The 26,563-nt window shown below is 42.9% G+C and overlaps 1 protein-coding gene across 1 annotated transcript; it reads right to left on the reverse strand.

Moving 5' to 3' along the window:
• Positions 1-10,901: 10,901 nt before the first annotated feature.
• Positions 10,902-16,799, reverse strand: SLC30A1 (solute carrier family 30 member 1). Its single transcript, XM_054395547.1, has 2 exons — positions 16,169-16,799; positions 10,902-12,309 (listed from the first exon to the last, which is right to left on the reverse strand). The coding sequence occupies exons 1-2, from the start codon at positions 16,797-16,799 to the stop codon at positions 11,399-11,401; spliced, it is 1,542 nt and encodes a 513-aa protein (XP_054251522.1). The 3' UTR covers positions 10,902-11,398.
• Positions 16,800-26,563: the final 9,764 nt, after the last annotated feature.

Here is a 26,563-nt window from a genome sequence, read left to right on the forward strand (position 1 = left end):
AGGCAGGGACTTATCAGCAGGAGAAATCAGGACTGACAGTGTGGGCAATGCCCAGGGCAGTCACTGGCACAGGGCAGGGCTAAAACTTCCTGGTTGAGTGAGCAATGGCAAAGGGCTCAGTAAATTGCTGTTGTACACAGAAGCCAACGAGGTGTCACAGTGGTGCTGGTCAGAGCCTGCTCAAGCCTAAGCACAATCATCCCCAGGCTGTTCTGCTGCCCAGGGGAGAGGCAGGGTGGTGCTGGACTGCTTTGTGAGATAAAACATGGGGCTGCCCTCAGCAACCCCAGCCAAGACCCTGTAATCAGTCCCTCTGCACCTGCCCAGGGCCACCCCAGCACAGCTGTACACAGGGATTGCAGCTGTGCAAGATGATTGCAGTCTGACATGAGGCCTGTAGCCATGTGCTATGGTCTCAAAACTGGTGGAGTGCAGCTGGGTTTCCACCTCTCACACTGGGTCTGCCTGGGCGGTAGTCAACAGGAGGATGGCTTCTTTCCCTAGCACACTTGTAGTCTTGCTGGATGCCCATGAGATTTCTACAAGATGCCTCCCATCCTTATTTCTGAGGTCATCCTTAAAATGAAATTTTAACTTTGAGGAAACTGAAGCCTATATGGATACAAATGGGACCACTTAGAGAACCATGATCACATTTCCTAGTCTCAGAGAGCACTTCCAATTTCTTTACAAGTTATCTAGTGATGTTTGAATGACTAAAAGCATGACAGAGGTCACAGCCCCACGTGCCCCAAGAACAGAGTATTTTTCACCCCTCTCAAGAGTTCCCAAACCTATACCAAGGCATGTCCTTATATTTACTACCTATTTATCACAGATGCTAGGAGATACCAAGATTGCTTCTGAGGGGTTCTCCAACAATCATTATGACCCTACCCAATTTACTTAGTAAACAGCCCTTTTAGACTCTTAGTAAGTAGCTTCAGTGAAATTTCAGTGAACCTTAAGCTTTTTTCCTCTAAAAACAGTTGTGATTAATCATATCTATAGAAGAAAAATCCCTTTCTTAAAAAAAGGCTACAGGTGTTGAGAATTAATTTAGCCTCATCTTCAGCATACTTTTTCCACATTTTCAGGTCTTTAATACTCTCCATCAAGTACATGGAGTATTTCAGAGTCTTTCATTCTTACTGATCACAGGAAAATACAGTGTCACTGGCTCAGTCAGCCAGCACACGGCACCTGGACACATGGTAGTAGCAAGACACTCTGAAGCTGATTTGGTACAGATATTCTCCTTCAGAAAGAACCCATCAAAGTGTTTCAAACAACACCACTGTCTGAAGAACAGGAGATTTGGTTAAAATCCCAAATAGACTTTCACATTATTTATAATGAGTGATATACAGTCCAGAAAGATCTATCATGTTCTCCACTTGTCCCTACTGTACCTGCCCAGATAAAACATTGCTTTAGACAGAATCTAACCTATTATTTCTTGAATAAAGTCATCATTACATGACCAGTATCTAGTTTTGCAGAATTTGCATCATTTTCTTATCACTGAAGTAGTTTTTTCTTTGTGAATCTCAAGCAAATATTTTTCCAATGCATTTTGTTGCTGTGGCCCCTGCTCTCACAGCATGTTCTACAGCCACTCAGAGCTCTACACAGTGCTAAAGTACATGTTAGTGGTGAGTGACCTGCTACCAAAATTGTGTAATTAGCTCAAATTTTATGAAGCCTTTCTTTCTAGTTGATTTTTTAAAAACACCATGCCTGTAAAAATTTGCCTTGTAATACCAAGTTTATTTCTTCTTTCTGTGAACTACTTGAATTAGAAACAAGGATACAGAATTAGTAAATTTTTTGTTGTTGTTGATTATGAAACATCTGATAGAGAGACCTATTTAAAACAGTCTTAGTAATATTAAAAAATACTTGCATTTGAACTTTAAAGGCATATAAATATTTCTCTAACTTAGAGCTGGAGAGCTGTAATTAGTGGAGTCCCCCAGGGATCAGTGCTGGGTCTGGTCCTGTTCAACATCTTCATCAATGACAATGAGGGGACAGGGAGTCTGCTCAGCAACTTTGCTGACGATACCAAGCTGGGAGGCTTGGCTGATATGCCTGAAGGCTGTGTGGCCATCCAGCAAGACTCAGACAGACTGGAGAGCTGGGCACAGAGGAACCTAATGAGGTTCAACAAGGACAAGTGCAGAGTCCTGCACCTGGGAAGGAATAATAAACTGCACCAGCACAGGTTAGGAGGTGATCTGCTGGAGAGCAGCCCCACGGAGAGGGACCTGGGAGTCCTGGGGGATAACAAGTTATCCATGGGACAGCAATGTGCCTTTGTAGCCAAGAAGGCTAATGGGATCTTGAGGTGTATTAGGAAGAGTGTGTCCAGCAGATCGAGGGAGGTTCTCCTCCCCCTCTACTCGGCCCTGGTAAGACCTCATCTTGAGTACTGCGTTCAGTTTGGGGCTCCCCAGTTTAGGAGGGACAGGGATCTGCTGGAGAGAGTCCAATGGAGAGCCACCAGGATGATTAAGGAACTGGAGCATTGCCCTATGAGGAGAGGCTGAGAGACCTGGGGCTGTTTAGTTTGGAGAAGAGAAGTCTGAGAGGGGATCTAATAAATGTTTATAAATATCTGAGGGTTGGGGGTCAAGAGGAAGGAGACAGGCTCTTCTCTGTTGCACCCTGTGATAGGACAAGGGGTAATGGATATAAACTACAACACAGGAGGTTCCACCTCAACTGTGGGGAGTTGAGGAGGAACTTCTTTAGTGTGAGAGTCACAGAGCACTTGGAACAGGCTCCCCAGAGAGGTTGTGGAGACTTCTTCTCTGGAGAGTTTCAAGACCCATCTGGATGCATTCCTGTTTGACCTGTGCTAGAGTCTATGGTCCTGCTCTGGCAGGAGGTCCTTTCCTACCCCTAACATCCTGTGATCATCAGAATAAGTGCTATTAAAATGCAGCTCGTTTCATTAGCTACAGATAAATTGCATTAACCTCAGATTTGTAATTTTAGGTTAAGGTTTAGAGATAAAGAGGAATGGAAAATAGCAGCACTCCACCCTTGTTTAGGCAATTTTTGGCCTAGCTCAGGCCAATGCCTTTTTGCCTCCAAACTGCTGTTTCAAAAGGGGAACTCCATATTGCATAAGGACTCTCTACATCTTACTTTACCTTAAGTCATTTGGAGAAACACTGCTCTATCAAGATTTTAAATATTGTCAGCAACAAAGCCTGCATGCATACATTACTTCTGCCATGCTTCACACATAATACAGGGTGCTTCTCAGATGTTCGGGTGTGAAAAAAAAACTACTGTTACCTGCTTCTCTACACCATTTTTATGGCAGCCTGCTAAGCTTGGTATTTTGCATTATCTTCTCCTGACCAAACAGCTGAGATTGTACTGGCTACCTTCTCAGTCTTGGAAAGATTAAGTTCTCAGTTTCAGCTGTAATCTGTGAGCATTTTCTTTTTCCGTGTCTTTACCTTTGATTTCCACAGGTATCACATGTAGGTCTCACAGTAATAAATTGTTAAGCACATCAAAGCTAGAGAGGTAGACATAATTACCACCATCACAACGGCTTCAGAGGATGAGAAATTATAACCAGTCAAAAAGCAAAACCCATACATACTCCATTGCTCATCATTCTTGTTGATACTATAATTTTATTTGCCCTCTGCTAGCCACAGTGGCCACCACACGAGAAATGATCTGCCTTCCTAATACTATCAGAGCTGAAAGTTTTGGCAAAGAGCTCTGTCTACTTTTAGCCTGTATCAGTTGTTCTATCACCTGATGACCCCTGCTCAGTGGAGAAGGGGAATCGGGAAAAGGAGAGAAACCCCACAAGCTGAAATGAAAACATATTTAATGAAATAGCCAAATTAATACCAGTGTGAATATGTATGTACAGCTATACTCCACCCAGCAAAAGCACAGCAGCCACGGTATTCCAGGAAGACAGTCCTCAAGGACAGGAAAGGGGTGCGAATGAGCCAAAGCAGGAAGCTCGAGCAGGAGACTTCCTCTCCTCAGCTAACTTCCTCCTTTATACTGAGTGTGATGCTCGTGGTCTACAATACACTTCTGAGCCAATTCCAGTCAGCTGTCCTGGCAGACGCAGAACTGCTAATGGCCTGCAGCCCATGGCTGATCTGTGTTTCTGTCCCACCAAAACTAGGATAATCTCACAGATCAAATTCTCCATTCTTAAAACAAACAAAAAAAGCCTAAAACCTGAAGAGCTCCAGTGCCTGTCCCTTTTTTGTGTCTCATCAATTATTGCAAAACTCCCAAACATGCAGTAATAGTTAGGAAAACTGTCTGGGCAGAGGCTAGCAATTGAGAACACTTCTGATGCTGGTCTTGCAATGCACCTGTGATCAGGAGCACTGCGAGTGAGGCAAACAGCCTCTTGTTGACCGAGGGCAGAAGCTGTAGACTTTAGTATCCAAACAGCTTTCAGTAGAGAAACATTTTGACATTACCTCATTTTCACAGATAATTTTAGAAAGGGCACAGAAGGGCAGTGGCATTCAAACACTGGGTTCAATAGCACATTTTTTGTTCCCAGAGAAGCACACTGTTGCAATGCAAGGTGAATCAGTATTGAGTTGGTTAAGGAGTATGGCTAAATGTCTCTGGACACAGGAAGGAAAAAACCTTATCAAAGTTTTCAGCAAATATTACTGGCATTTAGAATAACATTATATCTCAGGTGATACTCTGAGCTTTTTACACATGGCTAGCAACTGTGACATCAGCATCCTCCTTCAAAAAAAAAAAAAAAGGGTAACTGGGACTGGGACATTGTAGTGCAAAGTGCCATTCCACTTCCGAGCTGTGCCAAACACCTCCTTTTAGCAACAGCTTACCAACTAACTCATTTGTGTCTCTGCTGTGCATCCACTATACATAGAGAGATTTTCAGGAAAACTGGAAACACAGCTACCAAAGCTGGCTCATAATTCTTGTGGTAATTAAACACAATTCTTCCTTTCCTTTTTTGAACAGCAATGTGATAAGAGCAAATCCCTTCAAAAGAGCGTGACTTGAAAGTCTGAGACTGTGCTACTAGAGATGAACTTTCTTGAGCCTAGAATTTACCTGGTATTTTAACCCAACCCTTCCTTACACTCAGCTGGAAGCATGCAGAACCTGTCTCATCCACTTGGGCCAGAACTTTCCCACATGGCCACAAAAATACAAGTGAAAATTATCACCCAAATTTTTGTTAATTCATATAATCCCTTTCTCAAAAGAAAGCTTCTCTGCATCTGCCTGAGGGAGTGTCCTAAAACACCTCAGGGCGGTGGCTCCAGGCCATGCTGCTTACTGTAAAAAATCTCAAGGGTATATAGCAAGATGTGCAGCATTTATCTGTGGGCATGTTGTACTTCTAAACTATGGTATGAGCACCAGGATAGGCTAAGTGGCCAGGACCCAGTAACCTGCTGAGACTCACCGTGCTGAATTTGCTGCACCCCTGCTGAGCTGTACTCTCACCTAGAAGGGTGACACAGTAACATCAAACCAACGAGCAAGATGCAGCCCTCATCTGGCACTGCCTGCAATGGGCCAGCAGCAAGTATTTGCACTCAGCAGCTGTACCTTAAAGCAAGAAGTCTGGCAGCAAGTGAAGATCTCACTCATATGAGGTTCTGTCTATACTGCAGAATGCAGCTGAAACAAATGTAGGCCAACCCACAGCAAACCTAATTTAACAAATCTAACAGATTTACCTAGTGAGTCCAGCAGCACTAGCAGAGAAGATGGAAGAGGACAAGCCTCAGCCCAGGCCAGCAACACAAGCAAAAGCACAGGAAACCCAGCAGGTTGCACATCCTGTCCCATAGCATCACCAGGGCTATTCTTAGCTGCACTAGCTGGTGTGAGAGAAATGCTGGGATGCCTACCAACTCTATGACTAGAAATGGAGCTTGGGTGACGGGGGTGGGGAGGGGATTACAGTTTACAACTTTAAGGTTTGTGTTGATTGTCACAAGGGAAAAAAGAAAAAAAATACAACACAAAAATACATATATACAAATGCTAACCAAAGTTTTGATGGCAAGGATTTCATGCCAGGTTTGGGATGCTAAGAGATCAGACTGGGAAGGCTCCTGCTGAAAATGCTCACTTGCCTGGAGTCAGACAGCTTCACCTTCACAGCTCCACAGCTTCCTGCCCTTCTCCTGTGGCATTGAATCACAGAATGGTAGGGGTTGTAAGTGACCTCCAAAGATCAAAGCCTCTGATGCAAAAGCAGCAAGAATGAGTTCTTGTGGGTGCTGTATCTTGTCCTTGAGGTGGGCAGGCAGCCTAGAACTGAGCAGCTATTCTTTCAATCGCACCTGGAACCCAGACAATTAGAGGCCATCACTTTACAACCCATTTATTAACCTGCTCTTCTGCTTGTGCTCTTTGTACTCGTTTCTGAGGCTCTGGAAACTGCACTCTACTAGTCAGATTTCTTTCTAGGCACAGACCTGAGAAAGAAATCCCCACTAAAAGTATTTGACACTCAGAGCTTCATTACTTTATCAGGACTTAAAAGCTTAATTAAACAAGCAAAAAAATACTCCTCACAACATTAGGTTAAAAGGAAGCAAAAAGAAATATCATCAATGAACACCAGCTATGCCATCTATATTTCAACATTTCTCAGAAACAGGACCCAGGATATGAAAATAAAGGTTTTAATCCCATGCCCTTTTTAGACTCATGTAGATCAAAGGTATTTTTCAGTACTGTGGTTTTGCTCTTCAACTACTTAGGTGACTCAGTGAATGCAAAAAAAAAAAAAAAAAAAACCACCATAAATGTGAGCCTACTAAAACATAGCACTGTACCTCAGAGACAGCTAACCACACAAAGCAAAGGTCATAAGGACTAATCAGACCACCTGTTATCAGCAAAGCTAGGTTTGATTTGGAAAATTGTCAAGACTGGCCTTAGTTCAGGCAAATGGAGCATCAACTTCTTTCCATCCAGCAAAGAAAGAAAAAACCAAAGTTACTACAGAGCTGAACAACTTAAATGCATACTGGAAAAAGGCGTAAACTGATGCTATGCTACGAAACTAAAATAGTGAGACCATATTTATATGCTTTTATATATAGTTAGCAGTATTCCCCATTCCCTCCGTGTGGAACTCTAGCTACAAAAATTCACCCCTCTGTACCCCTGTGGGCTCTCCATAGCTGAAGAGATTAAGAAACTGTAGTCAAAGCAGGAAGCAAGGGAAGGAGAATGGCAAGAATCCCTCCTCCCCAAATTCCACTAGGCAGATTTTAAAAAAATATCAGATGGCCAAATTTCAGAAGCAAACAGCAACATCAGTTTAGCTAAACTTGCTAGCCAGTCTTAGGACATTCAGTTGGCTTTTTTTCTTTCTTTTAGAGAGATGGGGGAAAGGAGTAAACCCTGGAGTTCTAACAGATAGTATTTCTGCAGCAAATTTAGACACACTACAGTAATCCTTATTTTAATACATCCACAAAATTGTTCTTCAAAAGCCAGGCTATACTGGCAGAAGCTTTGGACTCCCTCCCACAATTAATTCCTTGCATGCAAGTAACTACTTGTTAGCCTGATGAAACTATTCGTAACACAGGACTGAGGCCTGGCCATGACTTTTGGGAGTCACAAGCTGGGGCTAGTTTTGTCTTTTGCACAACTAAGTGTATGTTCATACCAAATACCATGATGCAGCAATAACAGATATTACTAAAAGCCTAGAACAGATGTTGAGAGCAAACAAGCTAAAATTGTAAGGGGTTCCACAAAAGCAATTTACTCTGCTAAAAACTAAAGCTTCAAGGTACTCACTAGCCCACTGAGCATCTAAATCGGTTCTGCACTGCACCTTAGGTGAAGATACAATGTAAGAAGTGATTCTAAAATAGCATGATGAGACATGCACTAAGTGTAAAAAGTTGATGCATTTAATCAGAAGCATAAAGAATCTCGACACTGAAATACAAACATTTTTCCTTAAAATCAGTGTTTTGGGGGTTTTTTTATTTTAAAAATTCAGAAATGTGATACACAATACAATTAGCTCCCCACCACTGCAGTGTTCATTTACATGAGATGCACTAATTTCATGCTTTGTGGAAAAAACAAGCAAACAAAACAACAGAGTCTGTGCAGTGTTTTTGAGTGCTCCACGTACTCTGGAACTGTGTAACCACAGACAGATCAAGTTGAATGAAATCAAGCTATATCACAAGCTAGCAGGCTACAGTTGGGTCTCATACAGTGAGAACAAACACAAAAGTTGTATTCCTGCTTCTGTACAGCTACCACCTTCACTTGACTATATGCTTTCAGGGAAGTGACCATCAAGGGCTAATGAGACTGAAGGGCTCCATCACCACCAGTTGGTGCTGTACATACAACACCGCACATGACAGAGAGGCCACACAACTCCCCCTTCTGCTCCCATCATCATCACATCTGCATCCTATCCTGATAGCAAAAATAACACAGGGAAGAGACTTTTTTGTTTAAACTAGCCATTGCCTGCAATGGACACAGAAATAGAAAAATATTACTTCTGCTGCAAAACCCGAAAGATTTAATCGTTACAATGGAATTAGTGACTACCACTCCATCTATTCAGATGCATTTACTGAGACTGTTAACCCGTGTTGGCAACTGTATTGTTACTCTCTTTTTATAGGAGAGCAGGTGAGAAGTCAGGCTTCTCAGTGCTACTATGGTTTGTCTTGGGGTGCTTGTTGGTTTTGTTTTTTTTTTTTAAATAAAGAGCAATAGTTCTATGGTGCATTATTGATATACAGCAGGACCTCATTAACTCACACTAATGACTGAGACCTATTTTAAACTAGTAAGGAAAGTAATTAGTGAAAGTTTAACCACAAAAAGCAAGGATACACATTTAAAAAAAAAAAAAATCACTTTGTTAATTTCAACATTCACTTGGTTAATACTTTGTAGTATACTAGCAGTGGTAAGCATATTCTGCAAATGTAGTCTTGTACAATATCTCATTTAACAGTCAACTCTAGATCATATAGAGGTAACAGAAGAAGGAGTTAAGATAATTCAGACAAAACAAAATGATATATAAATACTATATTATTTAAGTTAGTTTATGAGACTATACAATAAGTAAATAAACACATAAAAAGGTGAGTCATGCTGGTGGCTGTGAACCACGAACATCCCCAAGCAAACACAAAACTCAATCGACCCATCCATACACCACAGCTTTCTGTGAATACATCTGAACAGCCAAGAGGCAAAAAAACCAACTGGACAGTGCTGTGCTGCACCCAAGCCAACAAACCCTGTGAGAGTAGGCTCACACGAAATTCAACTGAGCTCCTCTACTTTTCCAATGCTTTGGCAGAGAGCATTTGTCCCATACACTGGCATCTAATACAAAGCTGGCCTTGCTGATATACAACACTGGTAATCCACCCATGGATAATCGAGAGTTGACTATAATGCTCTGATGACAAGTTGGGTAAGACTACTGACATGACCTGGGCCAATCCAGGTCTGATGAGCAGCAGACTTATTCTGAACTACCTAGGAGCAATTATTTTACAACACATGTATTAGAAATGCAAACTAGCGAGATGTTCTGTATCTGGAGGCAAAGCTACATTCCCTTCACCAACAAAACATATTAAAAAAAAAAAAAACTACATTTAAATACTGTTAAAAACCTGAAAACCACAGCATGAAAGAATCTCGTAAGGCCAAAACTGTCCTCAGTTCCCTCTGTTGTGCCTAGCTATTGCAATAAATTTGCAGAATAACATGCAATTTAGTATCTTATACTCCTTCCAGTGCCTTCCAGTAACAGATCTCAGAGCTCTTCACATGAGAATTAAGCCTCACAACACCCCTGTGAGGTAGGTATTATCCCCATTTTAAGACAGGGAAACCGAGGCAGAGTGTTTATCATGTCGAGAGTCATCAAACAAACAATGGAAGATCTCAGCTGTTTTCCAGTTTTGAGCATAAGAGCAGTCAATTAAATCACAAGACATTACTTCCCATACATAACTTCAGGGTGGATTGAAAGGGTCAGGGGTTTAGATTAGATTTCTTGTACGTTTTATCTTCCAACTCTCAATTAGCCTCTGCCAAATTCACAATATCTATAGGCCAGTTTCTCCTTTATTAAGGTGTAAGTCAGCAGCATACTGTAACAGCTTTAGAGCCAGTTGTCAATTAACTAATAGTTTAAATCATAGATTTGGACACTTAGTAAGTGAAATTATGTGATACAAACATCTCAAAGTGTGAAACAAAGCCAATTAAAATCCTACTCCATGCCCCATTTCCTTAAAAGTCAGTGGCAGGTTCCGGAGGACACAGCTGAGACCAGGACTGCAGTCACTGCAAATGCTTACAGATACACTTAGCTACAAGCAAAATGCACCTCTGAATTACTTGTTACAGAGGCTACTGTTGATGCTTGAAAGCATGAATTACACAGTCTGTGCTTGGCAGATCTTCCCCAACAGAGTACTTACTGACATAGCTGATTTCTATCTTAGTAAACTGAGCATCAGTTAAAAATGAAGCTACATCTCTTCATTCATAGCACTGGGAGTCAAGGATTCCTCAAACTTCAAAGAATTTTATGACCAGACACAACTTGGAAATAAGAAAAACTGCCAGAAATCAGGTCTTGATTACAGAGCAATATACAGAAGCTTGAACTTCCATTCTGATAGAAAAAAAAACCCAAAACCTTTCACATCTGGTATTTTCATGAGCAGTTGATTTTAATTACCTCACTATCTTACCAGAAAAAGTGGGGACAATTTCTAACAATCATATGATGTTCTCTTTAAAATATGCTATACAATAAAATTATTAGAAAAGCTTTCACATTTATTGTTATATAGACTTAAGAAAAATATGTGAAACTGCAGTGGTTTCCAGTTTTAAGTAGTTACAGCTTTAAAAACATTCTATGAACTTTGGTTTCCTCAGGGCTTCTAAATAAACAATATATTAGAATATCTACAAATCAAATATTAAAGGAAAGATTAGGTCCAAGAAGTCTGTAACACAAATCGCGTTCCTACATCCTTCAAACACCTTTTCACTGGAATAAAGTATTTTCATTTGAAGCATGGTAAAAAGTGTCTGCTGAAACGCTGAAACTGTTTTTCTGAAGTTGTTACAGCATTGGTGTACTTTCTGTCTGTCTCACAGTCAACACAAACACACTGTATCATGACAGAGACATTATGTTCTTTAAAACAAGCATTCTAGATTTAGCAATATGACAAGAACAAGGACTTCAGCAATTACACTACTTGGCAAAATTGCATCTCAAACGTCTGTCTCTTCCTCTTGCAATACAGCTGTTGTCAAAGTCACCAAAACTCAGGTAGCACCGTTCAGGGAGTTACAAAGATGATTCAAACTGCTCGTTTTGATCGGTATTTGCCTCTAGCTTAACTGAAGGGATGCTCTCCGACTTAGTCCTCCTAGTTTTCGGAACATCAGTGACAACTTCTGAACAAGAAATACTAATTGATGAAGATTTTTCTGTCTTCTTTGCAGTACTATCTTCTCCCGTTCCACAACACTGCTTCAAAGCACACTGTGTCCTGCAAGGGAACTCGCATTTCCCTCTTCCCGATTCAGAGCCAACACTGGCAAACTCAGGCTGAATGGTAGTTGCATGAATCCCTTCATCGTGAAAGATCTCTTTTATGCGCTTTGCCACCATCATGTATGTGGAAGGGTCAGGACACTTTATATGAGCAGTGCCAATGATCCTACTGCCTGCTAGCTGCCAAATATGTAACTCATGGACTGCTTCAACTCCTTCAAGCGTACGTAATTTTGAGTTCAAAGAATGCACATCTATTTGTTTGGGAACAGTCTGTAGAAGTATAAGGGCTGACTCCCTAAGTAATGGGTAAGTTGTGTAAAGGAGTATACAAACCATGATCAGACAAAGGACAGGATCTAAATACAGCAACCAGCATGGCCCAGCCACTGTTATGCTCTCTTGCTCAGAACTGTTTGCTCTGCCAAGTGTTTGGGATAAAGTAGCATTTTCCACACAATGATTATTGATACATGGATTAAGGCAGGGCCCATCTTTGGGGCATGGATTCCACAACCCATAAAAGAGCAAAGCATTCACTACAACAATTACTGAACCTAAGGCATCTCCAAAAACATGTAGAAAAACTCCACGCATGTTAAGCTGTGCACTAGAGTCTTCTTCAACTTCCTCTACATCCACAGGATAATGACCAGCGTTCCCATTCACTTGTAGATCAGTCATGTCATCTTTCATGTCACCTGACAGGAAACAGTAACATGATTAGGCACATAATATAACATCACACATTTCTATAATAACCAACATTAACATTGCCACATTGAGTATAAAAGTCAAAAGAATGCAACTCTGCCCATAACACTTTGCAACATTTTCTCTGGCTGGGAAATATTCAGTTGTGACAAAAAAGGGACCTAGATAGTCTAAAAGGTAATTGTTTCTACTTGGAGCTTAAAGATGCAGAGTGACAAAGCATGAAGATGACCATATTTTAATTTATTCTACTGAAAAATGGTTTTCACGTTTTCCATCCTTTTAACCATTTAACTACTCACTGTTCATTTCTTGAACAAAACGCAGAATTACAGAGATATATAAAAAAAGTCAGGTAGGTAGCTGAGTAACTTACATTTGTTCCCTCTTTTGAAAAGCCAGAAGACTAAACACATTGCTAAAACCTCTCTTAAACCACAAGACTTGCATTGCTTTTTAGTATTAAAATTTACCAGGCCAGTTCAAAAAGCTGTATGGATACTGGTTTATAGTAAAGTTTTCTAAAGGCTTAATAGTTCAGCTCCAGAAGACTTCTGCATTCAAGGAAGTTTTTATGAGTTGATGCACAGAGCCAGCAGAACTGAGAGATATAATGAGCTGAGTTTTTAGGTCTAAACTGCAGAATTTATCAGCAGTCGTGACTACAGGACAGTGCAAGTTATCACTGAAGCCTTCAAAGGCTCTGAAGCAGTGTTATTTATATTTCAGAACACATTAATAGCATATTTTTAGTACTTTTAAGTGACATACAGCTGTTGAGTGACATATAGCTGTTGATGCCCAGAGCCCCATGTCATGGTCAATGTAATGCATAAATGAACATTTTAGTACCCTCCTTTGTCAAAACTGTTTGTGATACTACCAATCCATCACACATAACTAGCTACATAGGAATAAATGCACACATCATTACAAAGAACAATGTTTTTTGAAAGAAAAACACTTCTCATGTTTAAAACAAAGTATTTTACATGATTAACCTCCCACATTTCTTCAATAGCTCTTCTTCCAGCATTAAAGAAATGCAATAGTTACTGGCCACTGGCCTGACAATCTGAAATAAGAAGCTTTTACTGCTTCCATGGTTATTCAGCTCAGAGCTTTGTAAACATTAACATGTTAGTATGACCTGCTGCTTCTGCCACTCTGCTCTCATGACTGCAATTTTGAATTCTGTAACCATAAAGAAGAGGTGGGCTCCAAGGAAGGCAGCTGAGTGGGTCAGTTCCAAGCCCCAGGCTCACAACCTCATGCATCACTCTCCTGTCCTAAAACTTCAGCTACATTTTTTCACACAACTTCCAGGAGTTACTGAATATGAGACCTGTAACTTTCCAGATAAATCAATACATTAGAGGAAAATCTCTCAGGTTACAGAGTTCAGACCTCAGGGTCCACAACGAAAGCAAGGAAAGAGTAATTTTTGTGACACTTAGCTGTGTACCAAGTACTGGGGGAAAAGAAGACCTGAGAAGTCAATAGACCTATCTGTAAGGGTGGGTAAGAGGAATATAGTTCCAGAAAGCTCTTGAGATTTTTTTAATGATAAAAAATTAGAAACATAGAATGGTTTGGGGTGGAAGGAGCTTTTAAGGTCATTTAGTCAAACCCCCTGTAACAGGCAGGGGCATTTTTAACTACATAAAGTTGCTCAGAGCCCTGTCCAACCTGACCTTGAATGTTTCCAGGAATGAGGCACCTACCACCTCTCTGGTCAACCTCTTCCAGTGTTTCACCACACTTACTATAAAAAATTTCTTCCTTCTCAGTTGAGACCTCCCCTCTTTTAGTTTACAAATATTACCCCTTGTCTTGTCACAACAGGCCCTACTAAAAAGCCTGTCCCCATCTTTCTTATAGGCCCTCTTTAATACTGAGAGGCCACAATATGGTCTGCCTGGAGCCTAACACAAGTCCATTTGAAACACGCTCACTTAAACCTAACACAGAAAGCGTATGCACAAAGCCCCTGAGGCTATCACAAGCCTTCCACTTCCATCTTAGGATATCAGGGTCCACCCTCCTCTTGTAGTTTCCAATGAAGGCATAGGGCCACTCTCAGTCATTTCGCTAGTCTTCACCTACACATCTTACAGCTTCTCACAAGTCTCCAAGCACCCTTCCCTGTAACATTTCCATGGGTAAACTATGAATAACTCCATCTATTACATAACCATGACAGGGCAGAGAAGGAAATACAAACTTACTTCAAAGTTTCACTGTGACCAAAATTATGCCCTACTACCACCTAAATACCCACAACAAATTATTTGTTATTGCCAGAAGGACATCTATGAGAAATTCCAGACAAGTAATTTCAAAAGTTTATACATTTTAACCCAGGCTATAAATTAATATTTTATTCTAGAGCTAATGCAAAACTTGTGCGAGGTGTCCCTGCCCATGGCAGGGGGGTTGGCACTAGATGATCCTTGTGGTCCCTTCCAACCCTGACTGATTCTATGACTAAAAGCACAACTTTTCACCATGTTTCACCACTCACGAACAATTCACAAGCCCAGATTACCCGATCAGTGCTTAAGGGAGTTTTACATTGTTTGAAATTAATTATTAGGATACCTTTGTTGGAACTAAACTAATATTAAGAACTTTTTATGTGGTCAAGAAAATTGTGTACTATATTCAGAAGAATTTTACTATCCTCCTACAAAACCTGTCTTTTAAAAACCAACATAGAGCCAAAAAAGTGAGAGAGAAATTGCTAAGTTTCTCAAATGTGTACTGAAACCTCTGACCACAGAGAAACCAAAACTGCAGCAAAGTTCATTCTGCTCAATTAAAGCTCAATTTAAGCTTAAAGAGTGGTCTCCTGATGTCACCCTGAAAATAAAGCAGAGACATAGGTTCTGAAGACTGAAACACCTTCCTCTTGGTGACAGGGCTGCCATACAAGCAAAGTACAGAAACTGCAATTATTCACCTTTCACTCTGTTAATACACCTAGCTTTGACCAAGTGACTTCAAAATAAACTATCCAGGTTTCTTGATCCTTTAAAAAAAAAAAAAAAACCACCAACAAAAAACCAACATCCTTCCCACAAAACAGACAGTTGGATCACAACTGTGAAGGGAAGATTTTAAATTTATCTCGAGGCGCAAGTGAGTGGGAAGGTGTGTACTTTAGAAAGCTACAGAAAACTAATCCAAAGAAACGACACGTACTCTGACACCAGTGAGCTCCACATTTAGTGCCTATTGCATGACTTCTACAGTTCTAACTGGCAATTTCCAAGACTTCTTCCTATTAATACAGATGTCATGAAGATGTATGACATTACTGCAATGGGATATACTTCAGTATGTTACATTGATTGATATTAGATTCTCAGGTAGCTAATAACCAACCCAGTAGAGACCCAGCTGTCAGGACCAAGGTGTTGAGCTGCGTTCTATTTGATATGCAGCCCGTTCAGAAGGCATCAGGGCAACGTCTTCTGACAGCTTGTCGCTAGGCACAAAAACAGTTCTCATGTGCCTTCTGTAACAGCATCAACTTTCTCTAAGGCAAATTGCTTTACCCTAAGATTCTTTCATACTCAAATCTGTCTGCAAGACTTGCACACAACTTAGGGCACTCTTTTTAGCACTAGAAGGAAAGGTATGAGGTAGAGGTGCAATGGCTGTGTGCCCAAGAGCACCACTAAGAAAGTTTCTTGTGTCTTCCCGAGGAGGAAGGACAAATGGTCCCCACGAAGCTTGCACCAGGTGGGCAGGGGATGCCCACCACCTTCCTCAAGGAAGGGATCTCAGCTATTTCCTGACGCCTCTATGCCTGGGATGGGACAGAGGTATCGCAGGACTTACCTAGCTTATCCTGGCTGACTCCGTTGGAGCTGCTGCAGTTCTCCACCAAGGTGCTGGTCTCCTCTCGGTGCAGCGAAGCCTCCCCATCCCCATGTGGCTGTTCGGGCTTAGAGCCGCTGCGGGGGTGCTGCCTGCCGCTGTGCGAGTGCCCGTGGCCGTGGGAATGGCCATGGCCCCCGACACCGTGGTGGTTGAAGAGGCACAGCCCCAGAAGGTTGATGATGAGTCCTGCCACTCCGACGCCGATGACCACGAGCGGCTGCTGGATCTCATGGGGCTCTGTGAAGCGTTCGATGGCCTCCAGCAGGATGGTGAAACAGAGGGCGGTGAGGAAGACGGCGTTGACGAGGGCGCCCATCACCTCAGCTCGCACCCACCCGAAGGTGTTCTTTTTGGTGGCGCGGGTGCGCTGGGCGAAGCGCACGGCCACCAGTGCCACAACCAGGGCCATGACATCTGAGAGCATGTGGAAAGAGTCAGACAGCATGGCCAGCGACGACGTGACCCGACTCACCACGACCTCCACCACGAAGAAAAGGAAGGTGAGCGCCAGCATGCACAGCAGCCGCGCCCGACGGTTCTGCCACCACCGCGGCCCGCCCGGCCCCTTCGCCGCCATCCCCCCGCACATCGAGCCGGGGCCGCGGCTACCGGCCCGGCGGAGGCGCGGAGAGCAACCGCCGGTTGGTGAGGCGAGCAGTCCGCGGGTGCAGCGCAACCCCGAGGGTGAAGATAGCCCCTCGCCCGCCGCCGCTGCTGGCCGACCCGTCGTTTCTCCCACAGCAAGCGCTGGGCGAGCAAACTTTGCACCCGAACCCCCTCACTCTTTCCACACGGAACCCGAGCCGGCACGGCCACGCCCCTTCACCCGCGCCCCATTGGCCACCGCCCCCCGCGTGGCTCTGCCCGCCCTCCTCCCCTCCCCTCTTCACTCGCCATTGGCCCGCGCACCCTCGCGACAGGCGTCCCCACCCCCTCTAGTACCGCCCATTGGCCGCGGCCTCCCCGCCCGGCCGTTTCGTGCCGGAGGAGGAAGGCGGGGTTGCTCGTGACGTCCGGGAATAGCGATTCTGATTGGCTGAGCCCTTCGGCTTCTCCCCCGCGACCTCCCGCCCTCGCTGCTCTGCAAGTCCCGCCCCGCGACGAGCGGGACTCGTGCAAAAGGTGCGTTTCACACGGCTCCGCACCGGTCCGTGCTCGGGGCGGGGCTCACCCTACGGGCAGGGGCTGCTTTGCCGCTGTAGAAGGGGTCCTGACGTCACGCGTCGGGCTGTGGGCCTTCAGGGCTAGGCCTCTGGAGGCCGCGGCGCACGGACACGCCGCCAGGATTCAGCCGCAGCCCCGCTGGGGCCGGCGTGACATTAGGTAGCTCGATGCGGGGCCCAGCATGTGTGTATGCGTGGGGTGAGGCTCTGGGCGATACCGTGAAGCCCTGGCGTCGAGGAGGTGCTTCAGGTGGGGCCGTGGTCGGGGTCTGTCCGCTCGTCCCACACACTCGGGCAGGGCAGCCTTTCCCAGGACCAGGTTGTCCTCCTCTGTCCATGCTGAAGCCCCGGCTTTCGCTGGAAGGTGCTTTTTTTGCTTGGGGGGTTACACATGGTAGCTGGAGGTGTGCCGGTTTTGGAGCTCCTGAGGCCCCACCGAATCACCGTGGTTGGAAATTACGTCAAAGATTGTCAAGTCCAACCAGTATCGAACTCTGACAGGGCCACTACGACACCATATCCTTGGGCAAGGAATGGACTTGGCACGGCCCTCTTAGGGAAGGATCCAGCCATCAGCCCACAAACTACATGAATTCAGCACCCGTCTCCTGCTCTCAAAGCATTGGGCCCATTTTTACAGCTACCACACATACCACAGGTACATCCCAACAGTTAATTCTTACTGTCTTTCTAACTCGCCATTTTCTTTAGGTTTGGCCTTTTTGCAGGGGCATTTCTGTTTAGTTTTTCTCCTGTTTGTGCCGCTGAGGGCAGTAGGATGAGTGATGAGGCAACAGTAACTCAAGCAGTTTAAAGTTTTTGAGAAAGAAACAGGACGTTTGAAAAATCTGTAACGTGGCAGAAATACATAAATGCTAAAAAGTCAGTCCCTAGATACTATTTGTTTTATTAAACTTGGTGTAATGAAAAAGGGATAAGGAAAGTGTATGTTTCAAGACACTCAGAAAAATCACAAAAAAGTAATCATGAAAACCCAGTCACAAAAACTACAGAAAAGCACAGATAACCTTTCTTTGCCTTGTGTTTTCCAGGGAGCCAGCAAATCGGTAAAAGAGCGTCCAAAATATTCCATGAGTAGAAAATGGAGAGAGAGGAAACAAATAGCCATAACTATATGTAGCTATAAAGGTATAGCTGTGTGTATTAATATATAGACACAGTAAGAAAACTTGTGCCCTGCAAATGAAGATCATGCAAGAATGCAAAAGCCTGTTGCTATACTTAGAGATTCCAGAGGGTCCATATGAAGGTTCTTGACAGCTGGAGTTAGACAGCTAGTGTCATTTCATTAGTAAAGTGACAAAAGCTGTTCACACTTGTACAAGAAAATGAGTTATCAAAAAGCATAACTGAGACCAGTAGCTCAGCAGAGTCTCAATGAGTCTACATCTGCCAACCATGTTGCTCTGCATGCCATCCCCTTTTCTTCACTTATGCTTCAGCGTTTTGCTCTTCACGCTGCAGATGCAGCTTGAGCACCACAGACACTGCTGTGCTGACCTGTGACTTTGAACCCGGTCTTCTGTGAGACTGCTCATATGTCAAAATCTAGGTCTGCTATGTTTTCAGTTTAGTGGTAGGAATCCACATGGAATGCTTTAATGAACGTCATGAATAGTACTTTAGGAGTCAGTAATTAGATTGCTGTAACATTCTCCTCATCTACGTGGCTTCCCATATGCTGTAATATTTAATAAGATGTAAATAATCAGGAAGCTGACCTGCAACGGTACTGAAACGAGATATGTCCATGTCATCTTCCCCTCACCCCCACACAAGGCCATTGGTTAATAAAAAATTATCCAAATTTAGGATATATAGGTCATAGAAACTGGTCCACATGAAACCTTTCTTAATTCCTGCAGGTAGGGCAGGTTATAATTTTACAGGGATCTGTGTTAATCCAGTGGAATTCAGCTAGGACAGAAGGAAGGACACAGAGTTTCTCTTTGTCTGAACTTCAGGTATTACTAAAATGGAGTGTTAGTTGGTTGCCCCTATGATACAGTTTTCTTGATTAGAAGTACTCAGTCCCCTCCTGAGTGAAATAAACAGGGTATCAACATCAATTTATGAATAAAACTTACTCAGCATTGAACATAACTGTGTCAAGAGCTTTCACTAGCTTACAGGAGGTGGATTATGGCTTTTGGGGTTCTTTCTTTCTATAAACAATTACTAGATCAGCCTGTGAGCCTTTCAAAATTTCTTTACCAGGAGACCTCCTAATGGTCTGAAGGATACTCTATGGATGGTCAATTTGCTGCTGCCTTCCCCTTACAGCATAGCATGTTCTTCTGCCTTTGTCTAGGAATAGCTTTTCTTCCTACTATTCCACGATAAATACTAAATTTGTTTTAGGGCCAAAAGCCACAAGACATGGACCATACACCTCAGGAGAGTGGGAGGGCATGGTTTCTTCCCAGGCAGGAAGTAATAATGGTTCCTCAGGCCTTCTGCTCCCTGATGAATAGGACTGGGTGTATAGTTTTGTCCTGTGGGACTCAGCAGCCAACTGATGTCTTCACTGGCTTTGAATACTTGGACTTTGATGAATAATCCCATGTGGCAGCCCAGTCCTGCTGCCAGACATGTCAGGCACAGACCTACAGCTGGACCACACAAGACTTGATGTTGCTACCACTTTCTCATAGACCAATGTGTTCTGCTCTGCTGTTCTGAGGTTTTTCTTTTGTATTACCATATATCTGCATCCAAGAGGAACGGGATAGTTTCTAAATTTAGGGCTGGCCATCTGGCAGCATTATAAAAATTAAGATTAATGGGAAGGTGACTGATAAAGGTACCTAATGAAGCCATAAATTGTGTTACAGGAGAACGTTTTGTTCCTGCTTATGCTTTTGAGGAGAACTCTGTGTCTTCAAAGTAGGGAGGACTCTGGGGGTTTCTTTTTGTTTGTTTGTTTTGTGGGTTTTTTGTGTTTGTTTTTTACCCCTTTCTTTCTTTTTAAGGCTTCCAGGCATTGTTCATGACTCACAAAATTCTTTCTCAGCTCAGCTTCCGGTCCACATATGGGGAAGAACCTCCTCCAAGTCTGTTTACTTACCGTAAATGCTGAATGCTGATCAGAGAAGTAACTGAATCTATGGCATGCAGCTCCATACCACTCCGGATCGGGAAAGGCTAAACAGAAAGCTGCTGCTTGTTGCCTGTTCAGAGGTAAAAGGTTTTCCACTGAGTTCTGCTGAGCTCTCTTAAGTCAGCTGAGTGCTATGGGGAGAAATAAGACTTGAGCTGGGAGATTCACTATTACTCAGCAAATGTGCTGAGTAAATAAAGTCACTGCTTTTTCCTTTGAATTTTTGAGCCAGGTTTCAAGTGGAGAGATCTCTGCCATAGAGGGCTCCTCAACACTCTGTACCTTTCCACTCGGAAAAGGTGAAACCCTGTCTATAAACTGCTAATTACAGACCACACTGACTGCCTTGTTTTGACACCTAACTTATTCCTTTTCTGTGCAATCATCAGACCTGTGTGCTTTTAATGAAGGCAAACATGACTCCATCTGTCTGTTCCACTTCAAGGCTGTCAGTGTTCATTTCAGGCTGTGTTTTTTGCAGGCAATATCTCTCTTTAGTAGCTGTCCTTACAAGGTTTCTTCAAATTAGATCCAGTCAGCAACACCAAAGCCATCAGAAGCATTCACTGTCCAGTTAACTATGTAAACAAATATGTTCCTTGTTATGAAAAACAGTACAAGCGAGAAGTGAGTATTACTGTTCATATAGCTCTACATCAACTTCACTGTTAGATCCTGATTCAGAAAAGTGGCTTTGGAAAGGACTTAAACATGTGTTTGCAGTTAACTAAAAGGCCTTCTTTGAACATAGGCAAGATAAGCATGTGCTTACAAACTTTTGTTTGTGATCTGTGAAGAAAGACTGACTGACTATCACTATACTCGGCATTAAGGTAGGAAATGAAGAACATCTTGCTCTATAGATTTCTTCTATCTGATTACCTTGTCTGTGAAATCTGATCTGTTTGATCAGTGGCAGGATTCTAGCCAGGTTGAGGGGGTCAGTATATCATTGCTATACTTCTTGAGAATCTTGCAAAGCAGATTAAAACCCCCACATATTTCCCTTCCAAAATGTTTTTTCTACAATAAGAAAACAACTCTTGAAAATACACCCTCCTTTTGTCTAGTTTTGATCTTTTCTTTGTAGGTTAGTTATTTTGCTTTCTTACTATCAAGTAGACTTAGGAGCATTTGCTAGCTGCTTTGGTTACCACTTTGTCTGCTTGCGCTGTAACTAGTATTTTCATAAAATTCCCAAGTAGGCAGGCAAAATAGCTATTAAGTTACTACTTAAAAGGTATTAGAGCTAATATTTATTCAGCCAATGCTCAAGTGAATCATACTAGAAAAATCACCACCATTAAAGGAAAAAAGTCAGAATAAAAGGTGGTGTTACTCACTTTTGCACACTGTGGCTCTCTCCTGGAAAAATAGTAACAATTCAACAGGGATGGGAAAATTCTGTGAATATGGAATCTCTGGAATGAAAAAAATATCTGTGGAGCTGATTGGCTGGTAAAATTTTAAATTATGTATAATTGTATAACAGTTATCCTTCATAAGGCATTTTTAATAAATCATACTGTTAAGGTCTGCTTTTTATTATTAAAAAAAAAAAGTCAGATCACTAGCTCTAAACTAAGACCTATGGCAATGAGTATCAATACATCAGTGGGTATTTGCTGAGGACAGAGACAGGTGTATGCTAATCACTGTGTTGCCTGCTCCACCTACCCACAGTATCAGGCTCTGTCAGAGAATATACACAATTTTCTAGCGTCAAAGTTGGTTATTTGTGGGGGGGATTAGCGTAGGATTTCTGAAAGATCTCTTGCTCATAGAAGGTTGCTCACATCTTTTGAGGTAAGTCCCTAGAAGTCCCTACAAAAACAGCTAATACTGTGGGGAGATCATAGATGCACATGCATTTGGAAAAGTCAGTTTAAAAGTAGTTCAGTAAGTGTAGCTTTGAATGGTGTAAGGCTGCAGAACACCTCTGTAACGCTGTCAAAGAGGAAATGGCCCATGATGGCACCCTTTGCCCTGAGAAATGGGATCATGCTGGTACACCTTTAACCCCCTGAGAGCTCAGTGACACCAAGAGGCACACTGTACAGAGATCTGATTTCAGTCCCAATGGCAATAGGTAATGTAAGAACTTTGGTATGAGAACAGTGTTGGCCCAGAAGAGGAAGATCCCCAGGCAAGTTGGAATGGAAGTCATCATGCTGGCTGTGTATGTACAGTGCTTACAGGGTGGTTCCTGGAACACCCATAAGCACAGGATACGACACATCCTATCCTTTCTGCTCTGCTGGACAGGCCTGCCTGCAGCACAGCAAACAGCCTGGTGGCACAGGAGTAGCAGGGCATGCTCAGGCATGGGGCCTCTGCAACACATGCTGAAAGGCTCCCGCTCTGACTCAGCACCGACAGGTCTGATCTGGAGGGCAGCCTCAGGCTTATCCTCAGCGGGCAGCCCAGGTGCACATGGTGTTTCCAGCCAGTTACCCACACGTTCCTGCTGCCTTTGCTGCAACAACACACATCAGGCAAGAGCTGCATTTCTCTGTCTTAATGATGCACCATCTTTTTTAAGTCCTTCGCAGGACTGGGTTCCAGCATGCTCATTGTTTTACCATTTAAATAGTAAATTATTAATTGTATCAGCTTGAGATGGATGAATTTCCCTTTATGACACAAATGGATATATCTGTGTAAAAATGGTTTAAGACCACCATTGATTTTGTTGCTTGAAGTGTTTTAGTTAGATCCTATTTAGATCTGTAGGTTAACAGCTGTTCATCAGCCAAGTTTATGACAGACTGCCCTTTCTAAGCTGCAGGTATTTAGAAAGAAGCCATTCTAGCAAATTCTGCCATATAATTAAGGTAATCTATTAAACCCAAGTTTGTACCCACTGTAAACATTTTCTACAGATAACAATTCTGCGAGCTGTTTGAAAAGCATCTTTGCTCAGAGAAGAAGTAACATTTTTTTCAGTCCTGGTCACTTAGCATCATTTCTCCCCAGAGCTTATGCTGTGATTTGGAATATGTTGCAATCTTGACTGAGACCTGCTCCTTTCCTCATACACCAAACGTGGCCATCATATAACAATGAGGGTATGAAGGTGTGTGCTATATCTCATCAGCTGTTTTTCTTTCAAGGATCAATTGTATTTTATGTTTGTCATGCATAATGTTCTGTAACTAAATCTATTCATTTTCAGAACTGCCTTCCACAGAGGCCATTTTGTGGTCAGCTTAAACTGATCCAGCTAAAAGCTATAGCCAAAAAAGGCAATCACTTCTCCCCTTCAGAAATTACATTCCTGCCCCAAGCCATGCCTCAGATCCAGCAGTTAGGGCATGTGATGCCATGAGGGTTATCAGCTCTGCCTGCTAGTGCAACCAAAACCAAATTATTTCTTTTCAGCATTAGTTTTTAGCTAGTCTGGCAAGTTAATCCTATTTACACAGGGCTGCAGAATTGCTAGAGCTGACACATAGGACCATGTGATTAGGGCAGGGAAAACTCTGTGACCCTACACTGGCAACAGCCCATAGCTGCTGATGCTGATCATGAAACTACAGCCTCAACTAGAAAATAAGGTGAGAGAGTGATGCCTGGGAATTTGTAGCTGACACACAAACATCTTCAGATCATGAGTCTCCCTTTAGAGTCAGTGAAGATCTAATCAGCTTTGTCTGTGGAGCCTGCAGTGTGGTTTATCTCCTTCTACAGTAGCTTGTACTTGATTAGATGAATACCATCCTTAGAGTGCCTGTTTCTGTCACAGGCTATAAAGAAAGCCTGGTGTCAGTAGCTCAGAGATTATGTCAATGAGGTGACTCCTGCCTCCAAGCATTATAAGACAAGATTTTTTTCTTATTTATACATTAAAGCATAAGTGAGTTCTTTAATGCTGCAAACTGAATAATGTCAGAAGGAAGAAGCAAAATTCAGTGGCCTATCCTGCTAATACTAATGCTTATACCAATGTACTTGAAATGTGGTGTTCAAAGCTGTATCCCCAAGCTAAAATTCATAGTCACAGAGGAAGTGTTTTGATTCAGTCGGTCCTGGGCAGGCAATAGTTCCCTCAGAAACACAGAGCAGTGATGGCTGCTTTTGGAAAGCAGGTCATTTATATAGGTGATTAGGCATAGAGCAGCATAAGTTTCAAAAAAAACTAGAGCTAAATCTTAAGAGCTAGTTCTATACGGTTCATTCACAGAGCAAAATAGCAGCTGTTAACATTTGTTCTTGAAAGCACTATTTGTCTTTACTTGCTTTATAGTTAGCCAGATGTTTGTCTTGAAGCTTGGGAAAACAACAAAAAATGCACCTCAGAATGGCTGGATTAAATTCTGCAGCATGGTAGCTGCAGATCCAATGGAGGGAACCTATTTCTACCACTGATAAGCTGACAAAGCAAATATTAAATACAGCAGCTACCATGGCCATCCCATGAAGGACTTGCCCATCAAGTTTCCAAGTAATCTGTTTGTGAAATACATGCTCCGTCTCTCTTATTGACTAACAATGTATATTATCTTATTAGTTAACAGTGGGGATAAAGGTCACTTTCCTGCTGTATATGGCAAGCTCCTGTGCAAAAAAGCTGCAGTTAAACTGTGTATAACCTTAGAATCATTAACAGTACCAACTAAAGTTCTAGGAACACGCTTATTTAGTTTTTTATTAGCCACATATAATAGAAATACTTTGTGCTTTTACTAATTAAACCAGAGCCTATCTGTTTCTTGGAAATTGCCCTATAGGAAAATATTCTCCATGTGAAAAAGGGAATATGTGAAGCAGCATCACAGCATACCAGTGTTGTTAATGCACTGACATCTGCATTTTATATCACTGTAGTGATATAAAATCACTATAAGCACTATAATATATAGAGAGATGCTAACGGTGTCTCTCACAGAGACACAAGCTGGTCTTCAGAGCTGATGTGATTATTCATAATGACAGCAAACACCTTTACGTCTAATCCTAAATAGGAAAAATGTTTTCTGCATGATATTTCAGATTCCTGGGGACTCAGTTGTAGCCTGTAAGCACATAGAAATAGTGTTTGTGTATTCATGTTTCTCTGAGGAGTCGTAACAGGTTGAGCTGACAGTCCTCTATGGGAGGCACCATATAGTGGCTTGCCCTCTAGGACACTCTGTGTGGGTGAACATGGAATCAGCCCCTCCTGAAATGTTTGGTATGGTGTAATGGAGGCAATGTGTAGGCTGAGAGGTGTTATGTGGGAGAGAGGAGGAGGTGCTTGATCTCTGTCATTATAATTCACCATGGTCATATGCCAAGGTTTCCTGGCATTCACTCTGGCCTGACCTAGCAGTTGGGGTAGCCTGACACTTCCTACTGGGGCATGCAGCAGAACTGAGTCTTCTCTTTACTGAGGTGATTCATCCTAGCCCCACATACTATAGTGTCCTGACCTCTTTAGTCTCTCCCTCACTTGCTGCAACTGTGTCACACAGCCAGTTTGTGCTAATCCAGCCACAGGTAAAAAAAAGTGAGTGTTGATGCTTTATCCCACTCAGCCTATGGGAAGCCTCCTCAGGTCTACTCAAAATGCAGGGACATGGGCAGAGAAGGGGGCTGCAATGAGTGCTGAGTCCCAGCCAGAGGCTCAGCCTTCAATGCTCCCTGCCCTGGGCAGAGCACAACTGGTTACAGAGATTGGAGCTCAGTGCCCAATCCCAAACTTGGAGGAGGTGCTGTACAACAAACATTTCTCTATTATCTGCTCCGACCAGCAAGGGAACTTCACACATATCCATCCCTCTGGGACAGTGGGATAGCACATATGCTCAGAGACCCTCCTGCCCACAGCAAGCTGACTGGAGTGGCAGCACTGCAGCCAGCTCCTCAAACTCACTCCTGTACAGCTGCATATCTGGGAGAGATAGAGCCTTTAGAGGAGAATGGTCACCCCCAGCTTTTCCTTTCAAGACTGCCTGCACAGCCTTTCGGAGTGCCTTAATGCCATGATCTGCAAAGTCTGCATGCAGGCTGCTGAAGCAACCGAAGTGACAAAGCAGCTAATAATTAAACCTACTTTTTCAGTTTTACTGCTGGAGAAATGCTTCTGTA

This window comes from Indicator indicator, chromosome 2 (assembly GCF_027791375.1).
Source record: "Indicator indicator isolate 239-I01 chromosome 2, UM_Iind_1.1, whole genome shotgun sequence".
Taxonomy (NCBI): domain Eukaryota; kingdom Metazoa; phylum Chordata; class Aves; order Piciformes; family Indicatoridae; genus Indicator; species Indicator indicator.